This window comes from Cherax quadricarinatus, chromosome 1 (assembly GCF_038502225.1).
Source record: "Cherax quadricarinatus isolate ZL_2023a chromosome 1, ASM3850222v1, whole genome shotgun sequence".
Classification (NCBI taxonomy): domain Eukaryota; kingdom Metazoa; phylum Arthropoda; class Malacostraca; order Decapoda; family Parastacidae; genus Cherax; species Cherax quadricarinatus.
The window spans coordinates 69,972,168-69,991,028 of NC_091292.1; the positions used below are offsets into that span (position 1 = coordinate 69,972,168).

Consider the following 18,861-nt stretch of genomic DNA (forward strand, 5'->3'; position numbering starts at 1 on the left):
TTTACATACCCTACCAAATTCATCCACCAACCTCTGCAACTTCTCTTCAGAATCTCCCAAGAGCACAGTGTCATCAGCAAAGAGCAACTGTGACAGCTCCCACTTTGTGTGATTCTTTATCTTTTAACTCCACGCCTCTTGCCAAGACCCTCACATTTACTTCTCTTACAACCCCATCTATAAATATATTAAACAACCACGGTGACATCACACATCCTTGTCTAAGGCCTACTTTTACTGGGAAATAATCTCCCTCTTTCCTACATACTCTAACTTGAGCCTCACTATCCTCGTAAAAACTCTTCACTGCTTTCAGTAACCTACCTCCTATACCACACACCTGCAACATCTGCCACAATGCCCCCCTATCCACCCTGTCATACGCCTTTTCCAAATCCATAAATGCCACAAAAACGTCTTTAGCCTTATCTAGATACTGTTCACTTATATGTTTCACTGTAAACACCTGGTCCACACACCCCTTACCTTTCCTTAAAGCCTCCTTGTTCATCTGCTATCCTATTCTCCATCTTACTCTTAATTCTTTCAATAATAACTCTACCATACACTTTACCAGGTATACTCAACAGACTTATCCCCCTATAATTTTTGCACTCTCTTTTGTCCCCTTTGCGTTTATACAAAGGAACTATGCATGCTCTCTGCTAGAATTTACGCGTATAAATACGTCCGAAACAGTGGCGCGTAAGACGTATATATATATGACCAAAACAGTCAAAGGGTTAAAAAGAGAAACTTTTGCTTTTCTTTTTGAGCCACCCTGCCTTAGTGGGATGTGGCTGGTTTGCTGAAAGAAGATTTTTTTTTTTTTTTTTTTTATCACACCGGCCGATTCCCACCAAGGCAGGGTGGCCCGAAAAAGAAAAACTTTCACCATCATTCACTCCATCACTGTCTTGCCAGAAGGGTGCTTTACACTACTGTTTTTAAACTGCAACATTAACACCCCTCCTTCAGAGTGCAGGCACTGTACTTCCCATCTCCAGGACTCAAGTCTGGCCTGCCGGTTTCCCTGAATCCCTTCATAAATGTTACTTTGCTCACACTCCAACAGCACGTCAAGTATTAAAAACCATTTGTCTCCATTCACTCCTATCAAACACGCTCACGCATGCCTGCTGGAAGTCCAAGCCCCTCGCACACAAAACCTCCTTCACCCCCTCCCTCCAACCTTTCCTAGGCCGACCCCCACCCCGCCTTCCTTCCACTACAGACTGATACACTCTTGAAGTCATTCTGTTTTGCTCCATTCTCTTTACATGTCCGAACCACCTCAACAACCCTTCCTCAGCCCTCTGGACAACAGTTTTGGTAATCCCACACCTCCTCCTGACTTCAAAACTACGAATTCTCTGCATTATATTCACACCACAAATTGCCCTCAGACATGACATCTCCACTGCCTCCAGCCTTCTCCTCGCTGCAACATTCATCACCCATGATCATACCCATATAAGAGCATTGGTAAAACTATACTCTCATACATTCCCCTCTTTGCCTCCAAGGACAAAGTTCTTTGTCTCCACAGACTCCTAAGTGCACCGCTCACCCTTTTCCCCTCATCAATTTTATGATTCACCTCATCTTTCATAGACCCATCCGCTGACACGTCCACTCCCAAATATCTGAATACATTCACCTCCTCCATACTCTCTCCCTCCAATCTGATATCCAATCTTTCATCACCTAATCTTTTTCTTATCCTCATAACCTTACTCTTTCCTGTATTCACTTTTAATTTTCTTCTTTTGCATACCCTACCAAATTCATCCACCAACCTCTGCAACTTCTCTTCAGAATCTCCCAAGAGCACAGTGTCATCAGCAAAGAGCAACTGTGACAACTCCCACTTTATGTGTGATTCTTTAATTTTTAATGGGATGATATTTGTAATGTTTCCTGACAGTCAAAATGCTTTAGTGTTACAAAAACTTGAATAAGTACTATGCCAAAGATTTCAAGAATAATACCCCTCTGATGTTAAAAGAACCATTTAAAAAAAAAAAAAAAACTTACATTTACAGTGGGAGGTTCAATATGAAGTGAAGAAGGATGTTCATAGAAAAGCTGATGAGCCTCGTTATTATTGTAGCACTGGGCACCATATTTACAACTCTGAAAATGGCAAAATATAAAAACAATAAAAAAAAAATGGAAAAATGTAATTCAGTCAAATAATGATAAAGAATATGGAGGTAAACACTTGTCAAGGCTGAGGGACTGATCACCACATATTTACCTCTCTACTGCTTCTGCCATCTCCAATATTTAAGTCGCCTCTGTATTTAACTGAAGAATTTTGCTGAGCAGGTGAAAAACATTTCGACAATAAACATATCCAATTTTTGCACACAGGTCTTACTCACCCAACAAGTTTATAGTTGTACCTTTTTTGAAGGTCTGTCTGAGTCCTCTGACTTTCTTTTCTCCTGCTTCAATCCCTTCTTTCCTGTATCTGATTTTTTCTTCTCTTCAGTGTTATCCTCTTCAACATCTTTACTGAATCTACTGAGTGTCTTCTGGACCTGTCAGTAAGAGAACAAAAAAATAATTTTCCTTATTAAATAAGTAAACAATTACAGCACACTGGTACAGAAAAGAGAACAGATAACATCTGAATGTCTGTCAGCCTAAAAAAAACCTCAAGAATGTATATCCTTATGCAAAGTGGCTTAAATTATATTATTTTAATTTAGGTTAATTTAACACTATCACTAATGTCAAGTCTCTTCCTGTCTGTTTTTTAAAATTATATCAAAACAGCTATGGTACCACTCTTAGAAATGCTGAACTTATAATTGACTTTATCAAGCATTCAGTATCAATTATGACACACTGACTGGGCCAGTGTGCAGTAGAGGTTAGCAGTTTCATGGGCCATAAATATCTATGATTACAATACAAAATACAGTTATCAATAAAGGAGACACAAGAAAATTGTTTCAGCATTAAGAATGCCAGGAAATATTTTATTAGCTGGAAGATGTACATTTTCTAAATTATATGGATGTTTTCAGTAAAAAGTCCACTAAACCTGACTCATATACTCTCCATGACATTTATATTATATTCAGAGTTATCCATGTGAGTCACAATCCAAGTTTTTTAAACAGGTACATGATGAGAAAAAATTTAGTAGAAAATATGTGAAAGTGGAGCCAAGACAAATATACCGATAAAAATATATATAGCAGGTAAAGGTGGCTTTGAATTTTAGGAGCTTCAGCACCCAAAAGGCTTCTGTGAGTGCATTACATAAGAATGAATACAGACATGGGTTTTAAATAGATATAATGTTGGAGTGTGATGTAAGCACACTTCTGGCAAGACAGCAACCAAATAAATGATGGTGAAAATATTTCCTTCTTACAGTCACTCTGCCTTGGTGAGAGACAGTCGTTGAGGTAAAAAAAAAAACATCTAAACCATCAAACATCAGGTAAATAATCAGTATACATGTACAGAACTGAAAGTAAGGCATATACAGGTGTGAAAACATAAATAAGTAAAATTATTTATAGTGGAACCTTGACTTACGAGTGTCCCAACGTACAAGTTTTTTGAGATACAGAGCCGTCCCTGGGTCGATTTTTTGCTCTAAGTTATGAGCCAACATTTGAATTATGAGCCAGCTCCCCCCCCCTCCGACTTCCCCCTCAACCCAAAACCTGTACACCTCTCTTCTTTATCTATAATTTCATGCTTTAATTCCATGGAAATCATTCTCTTTTTCTTCTCAGCACTGTCCTTTACACTTACTTTCTTAGGATCCATGCTTAGAAAAACAAAATTTGGCCAGATGACTGTCAAAAATGTAAGCAAAGCACGAGAGAACTGCTCCCACAGCGAGGTAAACAGTGCACTGAATTGGCAGCGTTCGTTATTATAATAATATTAACAATAATAATTATTATTATTATCAGTGTTATTATTATTAATTTAGGTAACTAGAGCACAGATCCAATTCCCTAGATCACCAGCGTCAAGGCTCCATGACACTGGTGAGGGGTGCTTGATTTAGGAAATTGGATCTGTGCTCCAGTTCCCTAAATAATAATAATAATAATAATAATGGAGTGTGAGCAGGGTAATATTTAGTGAAGGGATTCAGGGAAACCGGTTATTTTCTTATAGTCAGACTTGAGTCCTGGAAATGGGAAGTACAATTCCTGCACTTTAACCCTTTGACTGTTTTCGACGTATAAATACGTCTTATGAGCCAATGTTTCTGACGTATATATACTCAATAATTCTAGCGGCTTCAAATCAAGTGGGAGAAAGCTGGTAGGCCCACATGTGAGAGAATGGGTCTGTGTGGTCAGTGTGCACCACATAAAAAAAATCCTGCAGCACACTTTGCATAATGAGAAAAAAAAACTGATCGTTTTTTTGGAATAAAACGCCGACTTTGATGTGTATTTTCGTATAGTATTTATCGTTGTATTCGCGTTTTCATGGTCTTAGGTGATAAAATGGAAAACATATTACAGAAACAGAGATGATTTTCATTACTTTTACGATGAAAACGACCTTGAAACTGAGCTCAAAGTAGCGGAAATGTTCGATTTTTACCAATGTTCAAGAGTAAATAAATCACACCACACGTCCAATACACGTCAACTGGGGAGTCTAATATTCTTTCACTAGTGCACTGATATTATTTATACCATTTTTACAATGATGCAGTCGTCTGCATAACAGTAAATTTTGTATTTTTTTGTATGAATAAAAAATCAAAATAGAAAGCAATAATAATATAAGAGGGGCCTAGAGATGTGACTAATGAACAGAGCATATGTTATTTTAGTGCCACGAATGTCTACCTTGTTTATTCTGGACCCTATTTTGAAATTGGCATCTTTTTTAGTTTGCGTGAAATTGGCCAAATTGCCAATTTCTGACCACCATATTGGGTAGTCCAAATTAGTAAATGGGAGGTTTCTTGTACTCAGCTGATAGATAAAATGGAGTTCTAAAGAAATAGCTATGAGTTTGGTCAACTGGAACAATGGAATTGGCTGAAAATAGGGCTCAAAGTCGGCGAAATCGCCGATACGCATATGTCGCCGAGACCGCTAACTTCGCGGGAGCATAATTCCACGAGTTTTCGACCAAATTTCGAACTTTTGGTGTCATTACCATCGGGAAAAGATTCTCTATCATTTCATAAGAAAAAATAATTTTTTTTTTTTCAAAAATTGAGCGACATAGAATGACAGTTTCAGAGAGGGGCCTGAAACAGTCAAAGGGTTAAAGGAGAGGTTTGGGATATTGGCAGTTTGGAGGGATATGTTGTGTATCTTTATACGTATATGCTTCTAAGCTGTTGTATTCTGAGCACCTCTGCAAAAGCAGTGATAATGTGTGAGTGTGGTGAAAGTGTTGAATGATGATGAAAGTATTTTCTTTTTGGGAATTTTCTTTCTTTTTTGGGTCACCCTGCCTCGGTGGGAGACGACCGACTTGTTGGAAAAAAAAAAAATAATAATAACAATGATAGAGCTTCAGTTCCTTAAATGCCGAGTGAATGCGTGGGAAGTTTTGAACCAAGTGTGAGAGTACTTGTGGTTGGGGATTTCAATGCTAAAGTGGGTAAAAATGTTGTGGAGGGAGTAGTAGGTAAATTTAGGGTGCCAGGGGTAAATGAAAATGGGGAGCCTTTAACTGAGCAATGTGTAGAAAGAGATTTGGCAATAAGTAATACATATTTTATGAAAAAGAGGATAAATACATGCACAAGGTATGATAAAGCATGTAATGAAAGTAGTTTGTTAGATTATGTATTGGTGGACAAAAGGTTAATGGGTAGGCTCCAGGATGTACACGTTTATAGAGTGGCAACTGATATATTGGATCATTATTTAGTTGTAGCTACAGTTAGAGTAAGAGGTAGATGGGACAAGAGGAAAATGGCAACAACAAGAAAGAGGTGAAAGTGTATAAACTAATGGAGGAGGAAGTTCAGGTGAGATATAAGCAACTATCGACAGAAAGGTGGGCTGGTGCAAGTATGAATAGTGGGGGGAGGGAGGTTGAAGAGGGTTGGAATAGTTTTAAAAATGCAGTATTAGAATGTGGGGCAGAAGTCTGTGGTTATATGAGGGTGAGTGCAAGAGGAAAGAGGAGTGATTGGTGGAATGATGAAGTAAAGGGTGTGATAAAAGAGAAAAAGGTAGCTTATGAGAGGTTTTTACAAAGCAGAAGTGCTGTAAGATAAGTCTGTTGAGTATACCTGGTAAAGTGTATGGTAGAGTTTAAATTGAAAGAATTAAGAGTAAGACGGAAAATAGGATAGCAGATGAACAAGGAGGCTTTAGGAAAGGTAGGGGGTGTGTGGACCAGGTGTTTACAGTGAAACATATAAGTGAACAGTATTTAGATAAGGCTAGAGAGGTCTTTGTGGCATTTATGGATTTGGAAAAGGCGTATGACAGGGTGGATAGGGGGGCAATGTGGCAGATGTTGCAAGTGTATGGTGTAGGAGGTAGGTTACTGAAAGCAGTGAAGAGTTTTTACGAGGATAGTGAGGCTCAAGTTAGAGTATGTAGGAAAGAGGGAAATTTTTTCCCAGTAAAAGTAGGCCTTAGACAAGGATGTGTGATGTCACCGTGGTTGTTTAATATATTTATAGATGGGGTTGTAAGAGAAGTAAATGCGAGGGTCTTGGCAAGAGGCGTGGAGTTAAAAGATAAAGAATCACACACAAAGTGGGAGTTGTCACAGCTGCTCTTTGCTGATGACACTGTGCTCTTGGGAGATTCTGAAGAGAAGTTGCAGAGATTGGTGGATGAATTTGGTAGGGTGTGCAAAAGAAGAAAATTAAAGGTGAATACAGGAAAGAGTAAGGTTATGAGGATAACAAAAAGATTAGGTGATGAAAGATTGAATATCAGATTGGAGGGAGAGAGTATGGAGGAGGTGAAGGTATTCAGATACAGTGGACCCCCGGTTAACGATATTTTTTCACTCCAGTAGTATGTTCAGGTGCCAGTACTGACCGAATTTGTTCCCATAAGGAATATTGTGAAGTAGATTAGTCCATTTCAGACCCCCAAACATACACGTACAAACGCACTTACATAAATACACTTACATAATTGGTCGCATTCGGAGGTGATCGTTATGCGGGGGTCCACTGTATTTGGGAGTGGACGTGTCAGCAGATGGGTCTATGAAAGATGAGGTGAATCATAGAATTGATGAGGGAAAAAGAGTGAGTGGTGCACTTAGGAGTCTGTGGAGACAAAGAACTTTGTCCTTGGAGGCAAAGAGGGGAATGTATGAGAGTATAGTTTTACCAACGCTCTTATATGGGTGTGAAGCATGGGTGATGAATGTTGCAGCGAGGAGAAGGCTGGAGGCAGTGGAGATGTCATGTCTGAGGGCAATGAGTGGTGTGAATATAATGCAGAGAATTCGTAGTTTGGAAGTTAGGAGGAGGTGCGGGATTACCAAAACTGTTGTCCACAGGGCTGAGGAAGGGTTGTTGGGGTGGTTCGGACATGTAGAGAGAATGGAGCGAAACAGAATGACTTCAAGAGTGTATCAGTCTGAAGTGGAAGGAAGGCGGGGTAGGGGTCGGCCTAGGAAAGGTTGGAGGGAGGGGGTAAAGGAGGTTTTGTGTGCGAGGGGCTTGGACTTCCAGCAGGCATGCGTGAGCGTGTTTGATAGGAATGAATGGAGACAAATGGTTTTTAATACTTGACGTGCTGTTGGAGTGTGAGCAAAGTAACATTTATGAAGGGATTCAGGGAAACCAGCAGGCCGGACTTGAGTCCTGGAGATGGGAAGTACAGTGCCTGCACTCTGAAGGAGGGGTGTTAATGTTGCAGTTTAAAAACTGTAGTGTAAATCACCCTTCTGGCAAGACAGTGATGGAGTGAATGATGGTGAAAGTTTTTCTTTTTCGGGCCACCCTGCCTTGGTGGGAATCGGCCAGTGTGATAATAATAAAAAAAAAAAGTGCTGTAAGAAGAGCAGGATATTTGGAGAGTAAAAGAAGGGTGAAGAGAGTGGTGAGAGTGCAAAAGGAGAGCAGATGATAGAGTGGGAGATGCACTGTCAAGAAATTTTAATGAAAATAAGAAAAAATTTTGGAGTGTGTTAAACAAGTTAAGAAAGTCTAGCGAACAAATGGATTTGTCAGTTAAAAACAGAGTAGGGGAGTTAGTAGATGGGGAGATGGAGGTATTGGGTAGATGGCGAGAATATTTTGAGGAACTTTTAAATGTCGACGAAGAAAGGGAGGCGGTAATTTCATGCACTGGCCAGGGAGGTATACACCTACCATCCGACTTACGACCTGCTCGACATATGTCCACTCGACTTACGACCGTGCATCTGGCAGTTGGGCTGGGCCGGCTGATGCACACCACTGTACAATATTTGACAATACTCACGGCGGCAATGCGTCATGCAGGCAGCATCAGTTTGAGTAACCCTGTCCTATCAGCAGCATCATACTGTATGAACTGTACTAACTGGACAATAAATTTCACCATGGCCCCTCAGAGGAAGTCTGAATCTTGCACTGGAGATTGTGGCAAGAAGGGCTCTTACTCTCAAACTCTCTCTGTTGCACTTAAACTTGTCTGTATCTGTCTGCCTGTATTTCTGTGTCTGTCTGTATCTCTGTGTGTCTGTTTATCTGTCTGTCTACCTGTGTGTCTGTCTTTCTGTCTACCTGTGTGTCTTTATGTCTACCTATGTGTCTTTCTGTCTACCTGTGTGTCTTTCTCTCTACCTGTGTGTCTGTCTTTCTGTCTACCTGTGTGTGTCTTAAAGTCTACCTGTGTGTCTGTCTACCTGTGTCTGTATGTGTGTGTCTGTCTTCCTGTTTGTCTGTCTACCTGTGTGTCCTTCTGTCTACTTGTGAGTCTGTCTTTGTCTACCTGTGTGTGTCTGTCTGTCTACCTGTGTGTGTCTTTCTGTCTACCTGTGTGTCTGTCTTTCTGTCTTCCTGTGTGCCTTTCTGTCTACCTGTGTCTGTCTTTCTGTCTGCTTGCCTGTCTCAGAGCCACTCATTAAGAGTGTAATTGGTCTTGAAGATGCCATATTAATAATGATAATAACACAATAATAATCACTGAGGCAAATTAAATGTGTATAAAACGTTAATATAGACATTTTGCTTAATCCATCTATGATTTTTTTTCAAAATTATATAATAAACATGCTACATAACATATAAACATATAAATTAACAAATGTGAGACGTTTTTCTGGTAGGCTTGACAGGGTGAACAGAAACCATTCGTATCCAGACTGGTAACAACAACAATGTTTGTTTACATAACTCATGGACACGATTATTATATTATAGTTTAATAAAAATATTATTATTAATATTAGTACATATGTATTATTGTAATAATAATTATTATTATTATTATTATTATTATTATTATTATTAATTTAGGGCATTGGAGCACAGATCCACTGTATAGCACTGTCTGGATTTTTTGGGTTATCCTAGGTAATTTATACTATGTATGATAACTTTACGTAGGTAGTAGGTTGGTAGACAGCAACCATCCAGGGAGGTACTACCGTCCTGCCAAGTGAGTGTAAAACGAAAGCCTGTGATTGTTTTACATGATGGTAGGATTGCTGATGTCTTTTGTCTGTCTCATAAATATGCAAGATTACATGTACGTCTTGCTACTTCTACTTACACTTAGGTCACACTACACATACATGTACACATTTATTTATACACACTCATCTGAGTTTTCTTTGATTTTATCTTAATAGTTCTTGGTCTTATTACTTTTCCTTTTATATCCATGGGGAAGTGGAATAAGAATCTTTCCTCCATAAGCCATGCGTGTTGTAAAAGTCAACTAAAATGCCAGGAACAATGGGCTAGTAACCCCTTTTAACCCCTTGTAAAGATTACTAAAAAGAATAAGAAGAAAATTGTTTTCTTTCTTTTTTTGGGTCACCTCTCCCTCGGTGGGAGACGCCGACTTGTTGAAAAAAAAAAAAAAAAAATGAATGCTTTACTTATGTGTACCTGTGTGTAGAGAGAGAGAGAGTGAGAGAGAGAGAGAGAGAGAGAGAGAGAGAGACAGACAGAGAGAGAGAGAGAGAGAGAGAGATAGAGAGAGATACAGAGAGAGAGACAGAGAGAGAGAGAGAGAGAGAGAGAGACAGAGAGAGAGATGCAGAGAGAGAGATACAGAGAGAGAGATACAGAGAGAGAGAGAGAGAGAGATACAGAGAGAGATGCAGAGAGAGAGTCAGAGAGAGAGATGCAGAGAGAGATACAGAGAGATACAGAGAGAGAGGATGAGAGATACAGAGAGAGATGCAGAGAGAGAGAGAGAGTACAGAGAGATACAGATACAGAGAGAGATACAGAGAGAGAGAGATCAGAGAGAGAGATGCAGAGAGAGAGATACAGAGAGAGACACACAGAGAGAGAGACACAGAGAGATGAGAGAGATGACACACAGAGAGAGACACACAGAGAGAGACACAGAGAGAGAGCACAGAGAGAGATACACAGAGAGAGATACAGAGAGAGAGAGAGAGAGAGATGCAGAGAGAGATGCAGAGAGAGGTACAGAGAGAGATGCAGAGAGATGCAGAGATGCAGAGAGAGATACAGAGAGAGATGAGAGAGATGCAGAGAGAGAGAGATACAGAGAGATACAGAGAGAGATGCAGAGAGAGAAAGACAGAGAGATGCAGAGAGATACAGAGAGAGAGACGAGAGAGATACAGAGAGAGATGCAGAGAGAGAGATGCAGAGAGAGTACAGAGAGAGAGATGCAGAGAGAGATGCAGAGAGAGAGATGAGAGAGAGAGATGCAGAGAGAGACACACAGAGAGAGAGAGACACAGAGAGAGATGCAGAGAGAGTGCAGAGAGGCAGATGCAGAGAGAGATACAGAGAGAGAGATGCAGAAGAGAGATACAGAGAGAGATCAGAGAGAGAGATACAGAGAGAGATAGAGCAGAGAGAGATACAGAGAGAGAGAGAGATACAGAGAGATGCAGAGAGAGAGATACAGAGAGAGAGAGTCAGAGAGAGACAGAGACAGAGATGCAGAGAGGCAGAGAGAGAGATGCAGAGAGAGAGATGCAGAGAGAGAGAGAGAGACAGAGAGAGAGAGAGAGAGAGAGAGAGAGATACAGAGAGAGAGAGAGAGAGAGAGAGATACAGAGAGAGAGAGAGATACAGAGAGAGAGAGAGCCACATTCAGCCAGCCAGCCAACCAACCACCTGGCCACCCACCAGGCCACCCACCCGGCCAGCCAGCCGGATACGTATTACACATGTTCCAGAGTTGTTTCTCTTTACTTAGAGTATAGGTTTCACTACATTCTGGCAGGATGACACTACCACTGGTATTCTCCCAATTCCACTGTGTCGACAATACATACTGTATGCGATGTAAAATTTACAATACAGTTCACTACCATGTATACATTATATACAGTAGATAAATAATTAAAATATAACAATAGAAGTAAATTATAGTAAAAAGAATGAAATAATGATTGTACATTACATTACAGTACTATGTAGGTAGTTTATATAGGAAAGGTTTGACATTATGCCCTACCCAATATATCGGCAATTTTCAAACGTTCGATTTACGTCCATTTTGACTTACGACCGGTTGGTCGGAACCAAGCTTGGTCGTAAGTCAGATGGTACGTGTACCATCTTATAGGGGTGAAGAAGAGCAGGATGTGAATGTGGGGGAGGTGCGTGAGGCATTAATTACATAGAATGAAAGGGGGTAAAGCAGCTGGAACTGACAGGAACATGACAGAAATGTTAAAAGCAGGGGGGACATAATGTTGGAGTGGTTGGTATTTTTGTTTAATAAATGTATGAAAGAGGGGAAGGTACCTAGGGATTGGCAGAGAGGTTGTATAGTCCCTTTATATAAAGGGAAGGGGGACAAAAGAGATTGTACAAATTATAGAGGAATAAGTTTACTGAGTATACCAGGAAAAGTGTACGGTAGGGTCATTATTGAAAGAATTAGAGGTAAGACAGAATGTAGAGTTGCGGATGAGCAAGGAGGTTTTAGAGTGGGTAGGGGATGTGTAGATCAGGTGTTTACATTGAAGCATATATGTGAACAGTATTTAGATAAGGGCAGGGAAGTTTTTACTGCATTTATGGATTTAGAAAAGGCATATGATAGAGTGGATAGGAGAGCAATGTGGCAGATGTTGCAAGTGTATGGAATAGGTGGTAAGTTACTAAATGCTGTAAAGAGTTTTTATGAGGATAGTGAGGCTCAGGTTAGGGAGTGTAGAAGAGAGGGAGACTATTTACTGGTAAAAGTAGGTCTTACTCAGGGATGTGTAATGCCACCATTGATGTTTAATATATTTATAGATGGAGTTGTAAAAGAAGTAACTGCTAGGGTGTTTGGGAGAGAGGTGGGACTAAATTATGGGGGAATGAAATACAAAATGGGAAGTGACACAGTTACTTTTTGCTGATGATACTGTGCTTATGTGAGATTCTAAAGAAAAATTGGAAAGGTTAGTGGACGAATTTGGGAGTGTGTGTAAAGGTAGAAAGTTGAAAGTGAACATAGAAAAGAGTAAGGTGATGAGAGTATCAAATGATTTAGATAAAGAAAAATTGGATATCAAATTGGGGAAGAGGAGTATGGAAGAAGTGAATGTTTTCAGATATTTGGGAGTTGACGTGTCAGTGGATAGATTTATGAAGGATGAGGTTAATCATAGAATTGATGAAGGAAAAAAGGTGAGTGGTGCATTGAGGTATATGTGGAGGCAAAAAATGTTATCTATGGAGGGAAAGAAGGGAATGTATGAAAGTACAGTAGTACCAACACTCTTTTATGGGTGTGAAGCTTGGGTTGTAAATGCTGCAGCGAGGAGGCGGTTGGAGGCAGTGGAGATGTCCTGTCTAAGGGTAATATGTGGTGTAAATATTATGCAGAAAATTAGGATTGTGGAAATTAGGAGAAGGTGTGGATTAATAAAAGTATTAGTCAGAGGGCTGAAGAGGGTTTGTTGAGGTGGAATGGTCATTTAGAGAGAATGGATCAAAGTAGAATGACATGGAGAGTATATAAATCTGTAGGGGAAGGAAGGCAGGGTAGGGGTTAACTTAAAAAAGGTTGGAGATAGGGGGTAAAGGTGGTGTTGTGGGCAAGGGGTTTGGACTTCCAGCAAGTGTGTGTGAGCGTGTTAGACAGGAGTGAATGCAGACGAATGGTATATGGGACCTGACGAGCTTTTGGAGTGTGAGCAGGGTAATATTTAGTGAAGGGATTTAGGGAAACCGGTTATTTTTATATAGCCAGACTTGAGTCCTAGAATTGGGAAGTACAATGCCTGCACTCTAAAAGAGAGGTTTGGGATATTAGCAGTTTGGAGGGATATGTTGTGTATCTTTATACGTATATGCTTCTAAACTGTTGTGTTCTGGGCACCTCTGCAAAAACAGTGATTATGTTTGAATTGAAAGTGTTGAATGATGATGAAAGTATTTTCTTTTAGGGGATTTTCATTCTTTTTGGGTCACCCTGCCTCGGTGGGAGATGGCCGACTTGTTAAAAAAAAAAATAATAATAATAATACAGTGGAACCTCAAATTTCAAACTTAATCCATTCCAGGAGCTAGTTCTGAAGTTGAAAAGTCTGAAAGGCGAAGCAATATTTCCCATAAGAAATAATGGAAATGCAACTAATCCATTCCAGAAACCCAAAAATATTCACAAAAAAATACATTTTATAGATAGTATTACATTACAGTTTTACATACACACAACAAATATAGTGTACAATTATTAATAAATTTAAATAAACATACAAAATAACATTTTACTTACCTTTATTGAAGATTGGTGATGGCATCTGGACGATACCCGTGTCCGACTAAACCTTTACAAAAATTCAATGTATGTCAAAGGCCCTAAAATCTGGAATACCCTACCTGAAAATTCTAAAACTGCAGACACATTCATCACCTTCAAAACTACCATCAGAAAACATCTTATCTCCCTGATACACCCTGTCAACTAATTACACGAATACCACCTGGTGGTTAACACTTACACTCACTCACCCATTTGACCATAAACAGAAATATCAATCTCAATCTCAAAATAATGAATCTTAACTAGTCATAAGTTGGCCTGTGATACTCCAATACTGAAACTATGTATAGTGACAAAACAAAAGCATTCACATTGCTAAACTCACAAACTAGTATTTAGTCACTTAGCCATAATACCAACTTACCTCATAATTTTGTAATATTTTAATCTTGAGATTTAATTTAAGTCTGCCCAAAATGCCTAGCCATGCTAGGTGTTCTAGTGGTACACTCTGTAATTATTACTTTACTACATGTAAACAATACAATAACCAAATTCTGTAAACTCAGCATTGTAATCCTTATAGAGAATAAACTTTGAATTTGAATTTGATAGGGAGGAGGAGAGAGGGAGTTGGGGTTAGTGTTTGAAAGGGGAATCCCCCTCCATAAGGCCTTCAGGTATCAAAGCCCTCTCTGGAGTTACTTCCTTTCTCTGTCTTTTAATGCCACTAGGACCAGCTTGAGAGTCACTGGACCCCTGTCTCACAAAATAACTGACCACAGTCCTCTGTTTCTGGCACTTCTTTAAGATTTCCCTAAAATGGGACATGGCTCTGTAACTGAACTTGTTGCAAAGATGGCTTGTTTCACCTTGCTCAGGGTGGTATTCTCGACAAACATTTGGACATCATTCCACTTGGCGCATATCTCCTTAATCTTTGAATCAGCATGCAAGTCCCTTGCCTTTTCACAAATAATCGTCTCAGAAACACTATCACCTGCCATCTCTTTATCCTTGATCCACACCAGCAACAACTCCTCAACCTGATCGATTGTCTGTGGTCTTTTTCTGGTTAGCGTATCAACACCTTTTGCAATATCAGCTTCCTTGATTTGTTCTTTCTTTGCCAGGACAGAAGCGATTGTCAACTTGTTTTTCCCATACATCTTGGCAAGCTCAACAAGTTGCACACGACTCTCATACTTCTGTATTATTTCCTTCTTCACATATATGGTGTTTCACACTTTCTTTACCACAGAGGTACCACTAGCAAGTTTCTTTGGGCACATGGTAGATAATTTCACAGTCTCACAAGCACTAAACACAATGAATTAATCGTAAAATGTTTGAATGAGACCGCAGGTTAGTGTTCACTCAAGCATCAACAAAGCCAGGCTGGCTCAAGACGCCTGCGCGGGGACGCGGACAGAGCAGGTTGCCAAACAGGTCCGGTACCCAGCAGTTCGAAAGAAGGGGCGAGTTCGATAACAGGGACAAAGTTGGTTCGAAAAAGCTGTCGAAAGGCGAAGAGTTCAATAAGCGATAGGTTCGAAATTTGAGGTTCCACTGTAATATAATACTACTACTACTACTACTACTAATATTATTATTATTAATTTTTTTTTTCAACAAGTTGGCTGTCTCCCACCGAGGCAGGGTGATCCAAAAAGAAAGAAAATCCTCACAAAGAAAATACTTTCATCATCATTCAACACTTTCACCTCACTCACACATAATCACTGTTTTTGCAGAGGTGCCCAGAATACAAGTTTAGAAGTATATACGTATAAAAATACACAATATATCCCTCCAAACTGCCAATAACCCAAACCCCTCCTTTAGAGTGCAGGCATTGTACTTCCCATTTCTAGGACTCAAGTCCAGTTATAAAAAATAACCAGCTTCCCTGAATCCCTTCACTAAATATTACCCTGCTCACACTCCAACAGCTCGTCAGGTCCCAAACACCATTCATCTCCATTCACTCCTATCTAACACTCTCACGCACGCTTGATTATTATTATTATTATAACAATAGAGCCTCAGTTCCCTAAATTAACAATAATAATAATAATAATAATAATAATGGGATATTGGCAGTTTGGAGGGATATATTGTGTATCTTTATATGTATATGCATCTAAACTGTTGTATTCTGAGCACCTCTGCAAAAAGTGATAATTTGTGAGTGTGGTGAAAGTGTTGAATGATGATGAAAGCATTTTCTTTTTGGGGATTTTCTTTCTTTTTTGGGTCACCCTGCCTCAGTGGGAGACAGCCGACTTGTTGAAAAAAAAAAAATGTAATAAAAACTCAAAATGCTGCCGCTAGTGGCACAAAACCATCTGGTAAGCAATACACGTTTACATCGCTGTGGGAGCAGTTCTCTCGTGCTTGTTTGCATTTTTTTTAGTCATTTGGACAAATTTCTTTTTTCTAACCATGGGTCCTAAGAAAATAAGTGCTGAGAAGAAAAAAACGATGATTTCCATGGACTTAACCAGGCAATACAACATACGCTGCACCCTCAACATCCCCCACCCTCAACAATCCTCAACCTCAGCAACCCCCACCCTCAACATCTTCCACCCTCAACATCCCCCACCCTCAGCATTCCCCATCCTCAACATCTCTCACCCTCAACCTCCCCCACCCTCAACATCCCCCACGCTCAACATCCCCCACCATCTCTGCTCCAAGTGTGTTTACCTAGAAAGGGTTCCGGGGGTCAATGCCCCTGCAGCCCAGTCTGAGACCAGGTCTTATGGTGGATCAGGATCTAATCAACCAGGCTGTTACTGCTGGAGACATGCAAGCTGACATACGAACCACGGCCTGCTTGGTCAGGTACTAACTTTAGGTGCCTGTCCAGTGCCTTCTTGAAGACAGACAGGGGCCTATTGGTAATCCCCCTTATGTATGCTAGGAGGCAACTAAACAGTCTTTGGCCCCGGACACTTATTGTGTTGTCTCTCAGTGCACTTGTGGCGCCCCTGCTTTTCATTGGGGGAATGTTGCATCTCCTGCCATGTCTTTTGCTTTCACAGGGAGTGATTTTTGTGTGCAGGATTCGTACCAATCCTTCCAGGACCTTCCAAGTGTATATTGTCATGTATCTCTCTCGCTTGTGTTCAAGGAAATACAGATCAAGGACCTTCAACCATTCCCAGAAGTTTAGGTTCCTTATCGTACTTATGTGTGCTGTGAAAGTTCTTTCTACACTCTCCAGGTCTGCAATGTCGCCAGCCTTGAAGGGAGCCATTAGTGTTCAGCAGTATTCTAGCCTAGAGAGCACAAGCGATTTGAAGATAATCATCAAGGGCTTGGCATCCCTAGTTTTGAAGGTTCTCATTATTCATCCTATCATTTTTCTAGCTGATGAGGTAGATACATTGTTGTGGTCTTTGAAGGTGAGATCCTCTGACATTATCACTCCCAGGTCCATCACATTACTTTTCTGCTCTATTGTATGGTTAGAATTTGTGGTATACCCTGACACATTTTTAATTTCTTCAAGTTTCCCATATCTGAGTAGTTTAAATTTCTCCTCGTTGAACTTCATATTGTTTTGAGTGGCCCATTTGAAGATTTGGTTGATGTCCGCTTGGAGTCTCACGGTGTCTTCGATGGAGGTCACTGCCATGGTAATCCGGGTGTCATCCACAAAGGAAGACACAGAGCTACGGCTTACATCTCTATGTCAGAAATGAGGTTGAGGAATAGAATGGGAGTGAGTACTGTGCCTTGTGGAACAAAGTTTTTTACCGTGGCTGCCTGGGACTTAACTCTGTTTACTATTACTCTTTGTGTTCTATTTGTCAGGAAGTTGTAGATCCATCTACCAACTTTTCACGGTATTCCTTTATCACGCATTTTGTGTGCTATTACACCATAGTCACACTTGTTGAAACCTTTTGCAAAGTTTGTGTATACATCTGTATTTTGCTTATCCTTTACACCATCCAGGACCTTGTCACAGTGGTCCAGTAGCTGGGACAGACAGGAGCGACCTGCTCTAAACCCGTGTTGCCCTGGGTTGTGTAATTGATGGGTATCTAGGTGGTTGGCTATCTTGCTTCTTAGAACCCTCTCAAAGATTTTTAGGATATGGGATGTTGGAGCTATCGGTCTATAGTTCTTTGCAATTGCTTTACTGCCACCTTTGTACATATACACTTTATATAAACTGTTTTTAAACGATATTTCTTATTTATAAAAGCTATGTTTCAGCATTTTCCTTAGAAAACTAGTGATCTACTGAGATTAACTTAAAAAATACTCTGTTTTCTCTTACAGTAAGAGCATGGGAAGATACTATAGTCAAATTGGGACAGAAATTACAGCAGCTTCTGCCACTGCCTATGCCACCATATTATGACCTATTTTATTCATTCTAGAGTATATATCATGTTTCTGTGTTAATTGTATTGTTTGTTATGTCATATTGGATGAATTGTGATAGATAAATAAGCTGTATAGTTGATAATAGCGTCATATTCAAGTATTTTTTCTCATCTCTCCAGAGTGCAGAAATGGATTAATGGGTTTTCAATTAATTTAAATGAGGAAAATTAATTTGATAAGAGTAAATTGAGTTATACGAGCTAGCTCCTGGAATGGATTAAACTTGTAAGTCAAGGTTCCACTGTATATAAAAGATATTGTACCTTATTCTTCCACATCTCTCCTTTGGCACTATTTGGTGAAGTATTAAACGAACTACTGGATGATGGTCCTCCACTCATGGGAGTTTTGACAGGTGTGGAGGTTCCTGAGTTTCCATTCTTCTTACTGCTGTCATCATCATCTGTCTTATCATTACCATCAGAGGCTAGTGCTTCGAAGTCTAAACATTCTCTTGAATTCTTGTACAGCTCCTGTAAAGATAATGAAAGAAAAAGAGTATTACATCAAATTAATCAAGAATTAAACACAATAAACAAAGCTCAGCAGTAATCCTAATTTCCATTACTACTTTGTAAGATATATACATGTGTTAAGGAAGAAAGTTGAA

At 39.8% G+C, this 18,861-nt stretch overlaps 1 protein-coding gene across 1 annotated transcript in view; it reads right to left on the reverse strand.

The window, feature by feature from the left end:
- DNAlig3 (DNA ligase 3) overlaps positions 1 to 18,861 on the reverse strand; it is a gene marked incomplete in the record, with an annotated part of 346,401 nt that overhangs the window by 157,791 nt on the left and 169,749 nt on the right. Inside the window, 3 exon segments of the mRNA XM_070082655.1 lie at positions 2,038 to 2,136; positions 2,409 to 2,546; positions 18,515 to 18,724. Coding sequence (XP_069938756.1) covers positions 2,038 to 2,136; positions 2,409 to 2,546; positions 18,515 to 18,724 — 447 coding nt within the window.